The 10,583-nt window shown below is 47.5% G+C and overlaps 1 protein-coding gene across 10 annotated transcripts in view; it reads right to left on the bottom strand.

Annotated features, from left to right (window-relative positions):
* Window positions 1-6,765: 6,765 nt before the first annotated feature.
* LOC105464741 (histone deacetylase 8) overlaps window positions 6,766-10,583 on the bottom strand; it is a 275,966-nt gene continuing 272,148 nt past the window's right edge. For 5 of the 10 annotated variants that reach the window (XM_071089064.1, XM_011712786.3, XM_011712789.3 and 2 more), the window contains 2 exons: window positions 7,940-8,064; window positions 6,766-7,375 (listed from right to left, as the gene is read on the bottom strand). In XM_071089064.1, the coding sequence (XP_070945165.1) occupies window positions 6,854-7,375; window positions 7,940-8,064 (647 nt within the window). In that variant the 3' untranslated portion in view covers window positions 6,766-6,853. Of the gene's footprint in view, window positions 7,376-7,939; window positions 8,065-9,258; window positions 9,965-10,434; window positions 10,556-10,583 lie in introns of those variants that run through there. The other 5 variants (XM_071089067.1, XM_011712783.3, XM_071089065.1 and 2 more) reach the window with 4 other exon arrangements.

The following is a 10,583-nucleotide window of genomic DNA, read 5'->3' as shown; positions in this document are numbered from 1 at the left end:
ATCTCCATTCTGTTATTGAGTCCATCCAGTGAGTTTTAAAATTTCAGTTATTTTTTTTTCATTCTATTATTCTTTTAGTTTTTTTTTGTTTGTTTGTTTGAGAGAGAGAGGGTCTCACTCTGTCGCCCAGGCTGTAGTGCCGTGGGGTGATATCGGTTCATGGCAACCTCCACCTCCTGGACTCCTCCCACCTCAGCCTCCTGAGTAGCTGGGACCACAGGCATGCGCCACCATGTTTGACTAATTTTTGTATTAATTTTGTATATAAATTTTGTAGAGTTGCATTTTGTATTTCTTTGTAACTGTATTTTGTATTAATTTTTGTAGCTGCATTTTGTATTAATTTTGTATATAAATTTAATTAATTTTGTATATAAATGTTGTAGAGTTGCATTTTGCATTTTTTTGTAGAGACAGGGCTTCACCATGTTGTCCAGGCTGAGTTCTTTTTTAAAGTATCTATTTCTTTGCTGAGATTTTCAATTTTTCATTTATTTCAAATAAATTTGTAATTGATTGTTGAGAAGCTTAAAGGCCCTTGTCAGATAATTCCAGCATTCGATTCATCTTGATGTTGGTGTCAGTTGACTGTCTTTTCTCATTCACATTGTGGTTTTCCTGGCTCTTGTTATGATGAGTGATTTTCAATTAGTATCTTGGACATTTTGGTATTAGCAGGTAGTTACCCTACTTAGCATGTAGGTTCTGGTCTACTTTAGTGGGCCAGTGACAGTTTAGTCATTGGCCAATGACAGTTTAGTTTTCTGAGCCCATGCAATGTTACTTTGGTCGGCTTGATTTTTCTGCTATTCCTGGGGTTTCTGCTCAATCCTTGCTGGTTCTGTCTACAGGGGCAGACGGTCCTTCCTTCTTTGAGCTGCATATTTTTGGTGGGTGATCTTCTAGGGGAGACAGTTGCTGAAGCCACTGTGTGTGAGTCTCCTTATGCTGTTGGGTGGAAGGAAAGGAGACACAGGGCTTTCTTCCTGCTACCAATGCAGGCAAATTGGGTTGTCTGCTGGTACCCCAGTTCTGGAGGGAGCACTGAGACAGCCCAGGACTTTGCTTGCTGCTACGAGTAGGTTGGACCACCTTCTGGGGCTTTAGCTGTGGAGCAGGGCTTAGATCTCCCCACTAGGTATGTGTCTGGCTTCATCTTTCCCAGTCCTTTGTGTGTGCGTGCGTGCGTGCGTGTGTGTGTGTGTATGACTGTTGGTTTTAGGTTGCATGCCTCTTTGGCACCCAGTCTAGGAGTATACAGGAGATAAAAAGAAAACTGAGGAAGCTCACCATGTCCTGAGGTTCCTGACCAGTCTGTCTTCTTCTTTCCTGCTTTCAGGGTCCTTTTATCATTGCTTATTGAATAATTGCTAGGGTATGGAGTTGCATTTGAAGGAGAGGAGCAGGGAAAAGTGAATCTATGTCATTTTGTTCCAGAATCAGAAGCCCCTAGTGTAGTTTTAAATTACATTTCTTTTAGTGTGAGTGAGGTTGAGCATCTTTTGATAAGTTTTTAAACCATTTTAATTTCTTTTTCTGTATTTCATTTTCTGTCAACTGTTAATATCATTTGCCTATTTTCATATTGGGCTGGGGGTCTTTGATGTATTGATTTGTAAGAGTTGTTTTCGTATTCACTAGGAATTGCAGATACTTTCCTTTTTTATCTCAGTTTACCTTTTGACTTTGACTTTGACTTTGTTTATGGTATGTTTTTGCCTTGCAGTTTTTTGTTTGTTTGTTTGTTTTGAGACAAAGTCTCACTCTGTTGCCCAGGCTGGAGTGCAGTCGTGCGGTCATGGCTCACTGCAGCCTCAACTTCCTAGGTCCAAGTGATCGTCCTGCCTCAGCCTCTCAAGTAGCTGGTACCACAGGTGTGCACCACCACGCCCAGCTAATTTTTATTTTTTTTTGTAGAGATAGGATCTCCCTATGTTGCTTAGATTGGCCTTGAACTCTCAGGCTCAAGCAATCCTTTCACCTTGGCCTCCCAAGGTGTCAGGATTACAATTGTGAGCCACCATGCCTGGCCTATTTTTTTAATGCGGTTAAATATATCAGCCTCTTCCATAGCTTCTGGATTTTGTGTCATTCTTAGAATGACCTCCCTATTTCAAAGTTTTCTTTTTAAAATCTCCATTTTTGTCTTCTACTACTTTTATGATTTCATTTTTTATTTTTAAATCTTTGGCTTATCTGGAATTCATTTTGGTGTAAGTTTGGGTTAGTGTATCCAGTTCTCTCAAAGCTTTTATTGAATAATCCATCATTTCCTCACTGCTTTGGAATGCTAATTCTTGTTTTGTTTTTTTTTTAACTTTAAATTGTGGTTAAAACCACAACATAAAATTTACCATCTTAATCATTTTTATGTGTACAGTTTAGTAGTGTTAAGTATATTCACATTGCTGTGCAACAGATTTCTAAAACTCTTTCATCTTGCAGAACTGAAACTCTATACCCATTAAACAACAACTCTCCATTGAAATGTTACCATTTTATAACAAACTAATTTCCCATCTTCTTTATTCTTTCTGGACCACTATCACAGCTTTCTAGAATCACCATAATTCCAATTTGTCATGTACACCATTGCCTGATTAATTTTCCTCATGCAAGCTCTGACCACAACTCTTCTTCATTAAAAACCTTCAGAGGCCCTCTCTGACACTGCAATTGAGATTAAACCCCTGTTATACCCTTTCATAGTGCCCTGTACCTTTTCTTCCCATCACTTCTCATGATTTGTAATTTTAATTATCTGCATGATCACTTGACTACTGGTTATCTCCTTGCTAAGCTTGAAGTTTCATGAGAGCAAGGACAATGTGCTTACCACATCTTCCCAGTGCTTAGCATTGTTCCTGGCACAAAGTAGGTGCTCAGTCCTTATTTGTGGAATGAGAGATTGTCCCTCACCTGTGGAATAAAGTCTTAACAACTGCAGGATCTGATTCTACCCTACCTCCTCTGGGTCCTCTGCCCTTTGAGGAAGTCAAGCTGCGGGACATCCTTGAGAAAGCCTTGGGTTTTCTAACATTTTGTTCTTGTTTACATCGTGCCGCATTTGTTCTGGTTTACATCGTGCCCCGATTTTATCTTTGTATTTGTGCTCCAATTGCCCCCTCAGCCTGGAGTCCATGCCATCCACTCAAGCCCCCACCAGCATTGCTGCTTGATGGAAATATAGTTCATCTTTCAAGGCTATGGCTATCTCCACCACTGAGCTATGAGTTCCTGGAATGCAGGAGCAGAGTGCTCTCTAGTTTGTCCCTAGGGAGCAGCACTGCTCTAGGAGGTGCTCTTGGCTACAGATTTGTTCTGAGCAGCAAGCTCCTTGCGGGTAGACAGTGTTCTTTACTTGTGTACATCTGGGTACCTTGCCTCCTAGCCCCCAGGGCCTATTCCAGGCCAGGACTTGGAGTTGGCTTCAGGAATCTTCTAGTAACCTAATGAATGAATGTGTCTGGTTGTGCCTCTAGAGGTCTGAACATGACCTCAAGTCTCAAAGACTGAGACTTGCCTGCCTTTCCTCCACTGTGCCTTGTGGAGTTCTCTTACTCCCTTTCCTTCTCTAGCAATAAACAATTACTGACCCATGCCGTCCTCGTCTGCCCCTGTGCAGGGCCTTGACTCTCCCTTCAGGATGTCCCATGCCTTCTCCCTCCAAGCTCTCTGGAGAAGAGGTTGCTCAGTTGGCCACATTTCTGGCCGCTGGCACCAGGAGGCAGGATTGCCTTGCCAAAGTTCCTGCTTTCCCTCCTCATTCAGAAGCACCTTCTCTAGGTTTGATGGGTAATTTTATATGTCAGTTCGACTGGGCTAAGGATATCGATTGCTGGTCAGACATTTCTGTGTGTGTCTGAGAGGGTGTTTCCAGAAGAGATGAGCATGTGAATGGGTAGACTGAAGACAGAAGATTGCCCTCAGCAATGTGGGTAGGCATCATCTGATCTGTTGAGGGCCCAAGTAGAACAAAAAGACAGAATAAGGGTGAATTTGTTTCTGTCTAAGCTGGGACATCATCTTCTCGTGTTATTGGACCTCTGTGCTCCTGTTTCTCAAGTCTTCAGACTCAGACCAAGGCTTACACTATCACTATCCTCCACCTTTTCAGGCCTTCAGACTCCGATAAATTACACCACTGGCTTGCCTCATTCTCCAGCTTGCAGACAGCAGACCGTAGGACTTCTCGGCCTCTATAATCTTGTGAGCCAACACATGTATATCTGTATGTCTCTATCCTATTTGTTCTGTTTCTCTGGAGACTCTGGTTAATATACTAGAGATGCTCAGGCCATTCCCCACCATCACCTGCCTCCCAGCCACACTCCTGTCACCCCCATGATTCCAAAGCAGCCCATCTCCCTCCTGAAGGCACTGGCCCCTGGCTCAAGCTTCTCCCCACCCCAAGGACTACTGCCATACTGGGAGTTCCAGAGCTTATACTCATAGAGATTAAGGGTGTCAAGCTGGGGACCAGGCGCTGAATGCAGCCTGCTGACCTGTTTAGTTTGGCCAGAATTGTGTTTTTTGAAGGCCCAAGCAGGGGAGGGACCCTGGGACCCTCCAGCCATTCAGAGTTCGGCTCCATCCACATCCTGCCATTCTGCTTCAGCCGCCATGCCTGTGTCCACACTGCCCTTGTGTTGCTAGGAGCTGTGCATCTGAGACCCTCCTTCACCTCCCTTCCTAGCTCCCCCAGTCTTGCCCATATGCAATATATAGATAGGGCCGAAGAAGGATCCTATGACCTGGGAGCTCAGGTCCCTCCTTCCTCTCCCTTCCTAGCTCCCCCCATCCAGTTCCTGTGTTCTCCTCACAGACCTGAGACCCTCAAGCCTCCTCTGCTCTCCCCACCTTCTTCCAGGCTTCCTTTCTTCCCTCTCCGTTTTCCTACCCCTGCCTCATCAGCCCCCTCAAAACCCCATGTCTCCCTGTTCCCAGCCTTAAATGAATCTAACCATCCACCTTTATTGAAATCATCTTAAAAACGAGATGTTAAAAGTTGCTTAACTATTTGCTTTCCCACAAACCTCCAGAGATTCTTCCAGAGCCACAGGACTGGTGGCACTAAGGTGAAGGCATGTTTTCAGAAGGCCCTATGGACTCTGCCTTTTATGAGCTTCTGCAACCTCATCTCTTCCTGTCCCCTCTACCAGCCCTGTGACATAGCCTGCGTGCTGAACTCCTGGTTTCAGCCACTGTAGCCCCTCTCTTGTGCCTGTGCCTGTTTAATAGCTGTTCCCCTCACTCATTCTTCCCTTGGCTGATTCAAGTCTTATTTCAAAAGCCAAAACTTTCTTTGGGTGGATATGCTTTTATGTAAGGACAGAGAGCAAGGCCAGCAAGGATGCACCACAAACAGATAAACAGTTGCTACCTCTGTGGAGAACCAGAGGCATTCAGGATTGAGGGAGAGATTTGGTCAAAGGGTACTTTAGCCTCATCTGCAAAGCTTCTACTTTTTACAAGGAGATTGGATCATTGATTTATTACTTGTGAAATATGAAAACAAATAAGCCAGTTCAATACAAGGAGCCTTCCCCAGACTTCCCAGGCAGATGGAGCTGTTTCCTTTTCTGGGATCAAAGAGCACTTTCCCCCTGTGTTCTAGGAAATGCTGTTTTATTATAATTTGTTTGTGCCTGTCTTTCTCCTTCTGAGATGGGGAACTCCCTCAAAGGTAAACTTCATCTAATTCATGCTCCCAGTGTCTAGCAAAGTGCCTGGCCCAGAGCAGGTGCTCAGGGAGTGCTGAATCCAATCAACGCCCCTGCTAGCACACTCTTTTAAAAGTGCTTGCTAGGGGGCAGGCCTGTTGCTTGTCCTGAGAGGCTGATTAGAGTCGTGTTCAGCGTTCAAGGAAGAAGTCTGTCTGGGAGTCCGAAACATGGACAGAGTGTCCAGGACATTGGGTTGTATCAACATGAGGACAAGGCTTTATCAGCGTATCACAAGGCCAGGATCCAGTGCAGTGCCACTGCCTTGTCACTTGGCATGCTTCTGAAGCCACTGCTACCTCAGCAGTTAATAGAAAGGCAAGGGATAGATCGCCAAATGTTGAACTTGTCAAGCCTAGCCCTGATGTGTATCTCTAAGATGGAGAGGCAAGCTCAAACAGGGTGGGCCAGGAAGGTAGGAGTTAGGGACACTCAAGATTGGCTCAGAGTGTCCCAGGCTGGGAGGACTGAGCAGCTATGTGAGGGGACTGGAGAAGGCACCTCAAATCCCAGTTTAATGATGGGAGTCTGTTGCTTTTGCAATTTTCCAGAGAAATATTAGCTCCTAGGTCACGGGATCCTTCTACAGCCCTATCTGCCTATTGCACATGGGCAAGAGGGCAAAGGAAAGGCTTTAGTGGGTCAATCGGATTGGGGCTAGAGAGTGGGTGGGGGTGGCTTTTAGAGTTGGTGAAGTGTGTGCCACGTGGTCAGGGATGTGCCTTTAGACTTGGATGTGCATGTGACAAGGAGGCTGCACAAAGGTTTGATCAGTCTCTCTTCCAAGAAAGCCCCCAACCAGCCCCTGTATGCCACGTGTTCCTGGAGTCTTAGGGCAATGAGACCAGGTACTCCTGAGGAGATAGCCACAGTGGTACTGGCAGCAGGAATTCAGTGAACAGCCTCCTTCACCCTCCCTTCTCCTCGCATCCCATCCAGCTCCTTCCCAGCTAGCCACCCACAACCCCGCCATGGGCCTCAGAATTGCTAAAGGGACATCAGACCATAGTACACATCATTAGATCTCAATGAAGAACACCTCTAGTTGGCCCGTCTCTTTGTAAGTAACTTTATTTTTATTTACAACAGAATTGGTGGCTTTATTCCTCCATCTTTAGGGACACTTGGCATCAGCAGCTAGATGGAAAGTCCGCAGTGAAGTCAAACTCATTCTGCCCCAGCCACAGCTCTGGAAGCTCATTGGCTCGGTCCAACCCCAGTTCCACCACCAGCGACATCAGCACCTCCTCATCCACTGGGTCCGAATCGATGATAGCAGGGTTCTGGGCACCAGCAGAAGGAGAGAGTGATTCCGCCCCTCCCGCCTGGGCCCCAAAGTCCCAGTTTTGCAGGGGCTCTGCCTCCCCGGGTTGGCCCGGAGTGGCGGCAGCCATACCCTGATACTGGCTGTTAAGTTTCTGCAGCTGCATACTAGCCAGCAAGTGAGGGGTGGGGTGCAGGTTGAAGGATGGGGATTTAGTGGGAGGGGTGGTGGTAGGAGAGCCTATTGGAGATCCTGAGGAACTAGTGGGAGCCCCACTGGCCTTGGTTCCATTTGAGGCTACCCCAGGGTAGTGCAGAATGGCCACTGCTTTGCGATCTTTCGCCGCAAGGTTGGAGTAGGCCACGGAGCTCGTCTCTTGGTTGGCATCCTAGAAGACAGAGAAAAGCACACCATAGTAACCCTGCTCCTGGCTTGTCCTTCACCATTCAGCAGATTTAGAGGGTTCCTACCTGCACTTCATTTAGGACTAGAGGTGGGGAGGTAGCAAGAATACCCCCTTGAAAATTAGGCTCCCACCTCAAGCATCCTTTTGCTACAATGGCTCTGAGCACTGAGGCCAGACCCCAGTTCTAGTGCTGGAGCATCTGCTGCCCTAAGTGGGTTCACCGCTTTCAGCTCCTTCCCCATAGCCTCCACCTCACCATCCTAAAAAGGGCACCTGCTGTCCCTCTTCTCAGACTCACTTTAGTCTCTTCAACAGAGTGGTTTTGCTCCAACTCGATTTCTCTGCTCCCTTCCCTGCCATCTTTCAACACCCCCAGTGGGTTCAATCTGACCACATTTAGGCAGAAGCTGTTCTCATTCTCTCCAGAGATAGCCCTGTTGTTTCCTCTCTGCTCAAGGACACTGGGTCATGCACCTAGGAGGGCCTGGCCCATGACCCCGGAAAATTTGTCTTTCCCTGCCTTATCTGCAAAATGGCAAAAATTACCTCCTTCGCAGGTGAGGTGCCACCCTTGACATCAAGTGCAGGCCTCGACGTTGTTGGCATTTCAGAGCCTTGGCAGAAGTTGGATAAATTGGCAGGAAGTGATGCTGCCAGCTGGAGCTGTTGTGCTGCAAGTGAGGAAGAAGCAGTGGTAAGGGCGAAAAGCTTCAGTGACCAACAAAGCACTAGCAAAGCCCGAAGCAGGGCAATGCCACGCAGCTACGAGGCAAGGATGGTGACTGGGTTAGAGCCAGGACCAGAGATGACCTGAGCACAGGGAGGAGATCAAGCTGGAACTTTTGCCTGAGGCAGGAAAGGTGCTTGAATTGGCCAGGTACTGCCCAGGCAGCCACCTACCCATATCACCAAGATGGGACACACTGCTTCCTCATGCAAGTGACTTCACAGTCCCAAGTTGTATGTGTGGGGGTGAGGGTGGCACTGTTCCTGGTTTGGAGGACAGGAATGTCCCTGAGTAGACAACATATTGTCTCAATGGGCTACTAGCATCCAGACTGGAGAGTAGGGGCCTCCACTGGGACTGGGAGAACGTGGGAAGAAGTCAGGGCAAGGAAGACCTAGAAAGCTAGAGGCTGCAGCACAGGGAAGAAAAAAGTCCCCAGTGCAAATGTCATGGAGCTCCAAAGCATGGCCTTGGGCACGCCTGTGAGAAGCCAGGCTGATTAGGGTAGTCTGGGGGCTCTGGGGCAGCTGGAGCCAGAGAAGCTAGGAATGTCTCACTTTCCTCCATGTCTCAAGCCCCTTCCAAGACAGCCCCAGCGTTGGGCTTTCCTAGGATGCCTACCCCAGAAACCTGAGTCCAGCCATTCCCATCTATAGTGACAAGTGAGGCATGGAGATTCAATGGCTTTTTAGTCAGGGAGCAGCGGTTCTGGGAGCAGAATCTAGCACCCCTATGCCCATATGCCTCACCTGACCACTGGCTAAGTCACCATACCTAGTTGGACTCAAAAGGCTTCCAAAGAAGTGATTTCCTGGCTCAAGTGCCAAAGGATAAGGGAATGAGGGCAAAAGAATACCAAACCAGAAAATAAACAACCCTCTGAAAATCTCAACTTATTTTCCTAGAGGCCTGTTTACAAAGAAGAAAAAAATGTCCCATAACCAGGCACAGTGGCACCCTCCTGTAGTCTCAGCTACTCAGGAAGCTGAGGTGGGAGGATCACCTGAGTCCCGGAGTTTGATACCAGGCTGGGCAACATAACGGGACCCTATCTCTTAAAAAAAAAAAAAAAAACAAAACCCATATATTCGAGCCTTCATGATCAATTAGAGATGTAGAATTTCATATTTATAAATACCTCTTGGTCCAGAGAATCTTGAGGACCTTAAAAAGAGTCTCTAATCTTTCCAAGGAGGCTAGGATTCTCCATGACACTCTCCACTCCACAGCGGTCATTAAGAATCTGCTTAGACACTTCTAGAAAGTGGCCACTTACTACCTCTCTGTATCATCTTTGCATTGCTTACTTGGGTGGATGGGGGGGGGGAGAGGGAAAAATAGAGAAAAAGGTAAACATTTTTTTTTAAATATGAGGAAAAAATATCAGCTGTTGAGTCCCGCATCATCACTTGATTGAAGCCCTGCTCCTTCTCTGAGGCAACCGTAGAAAAATATTTCAAAAGCAAGTGATCACCGACAAGGAGTGTAACACATGTCGTCTTCAAGAGCCCTAGCACGATCAGTATCAGACAATTTTCCTGTCCTAAGAAAAACGTCTGGGGGCCCTGTCCATCTTTTCCCGTTCCTATCCAGCCTTCACCCTCCTTTTTGCCGCCTGGTACCCGAATGTACAAAGCGACGAAAAAAACAACAGGAGCAGCAACAACAACAGCAAAACCAAAAGAGAAACATTAGAAAATTCAAGAAAGAACGAGCAAAAAAACTATCTCTATTCTGATATCAGTTCGTGGGGGAAGACCATTTTACCGCGCCTCCCTCTTCAGTCTGGGAGCTCCCCTAGAAGAGACCCTGTGTCCATTCAGATCTTCTGCCTTCCATCACTGACCCACCACCCACCCTGACCCCAGCCTGGGTCTGTGCTCCATAGGCGCTCAGTAAGTGTTGTTGAATGCGTCTGAAGAAGCAATCGCATTTCCATCGGCATCCCTGGCTCTGCTTCCCCGGTTTTCTGCCCTCCTCCACCACCTTCTAGCCTGTTCGTGGGCAATACTTGGCAATGCGGAAACGTCCCAGTCCGCTCTCCAAGCCGCGAGCTGACCACAGCGAAACGGCTGCGAGAAGCGGCTGGGAAACCTAGAGCAACAAGTGCCTCCTCACCGGCTGATTCCTCGCGGCCCCCCGGCCACCAGTTCCCAGTCCCGCCGCCCGCTCTTCGCTTCAGGCCTTCCCTTGGGCGAGCAGCCCCCTCCCGCCTAGACAGGGGTGGGAAGGGGAGAGGAAGGAGAGAAGAGAGAGGCAGGTGGGGGCCTCATCTTTAACCTGTTGGGGGACCAAAAGTTAAAATGGCACCAACCGGATGGTTCCATCTCGATCGCTATTTTCTCACTCAGAAGGAGAAATTTAAAAATCCAAACAGCACTGCGGCTTGGCTTGGACGCGCTCTAACCAGACCAGTCAGTTTCGCCACCTGAAAACTAAAGGCCCGTTGTTTGCGGACAGCTC

The sequence above is a fragment of the Macaca nemestrina genome, chromosome X, assembly GCF_043159975.1.
Source record: "Macaca nemestrina isolate mMacNem1 chromosome X, mMacNem.hap1, whole genome shotgun sequence".
In the NCBI taxonomy this organism is placed as follows: Eukaryota; Metazoa; Chordata; class Mammalia; order Primates; family Cercopithecidae; genus Macaca; species Macaca nemestrina.
The sequence above is the reverse complement of the archived record's forward strand: the minus strand, read 5'-3'. Positions and strand labels throughout refer to the sequence as shown.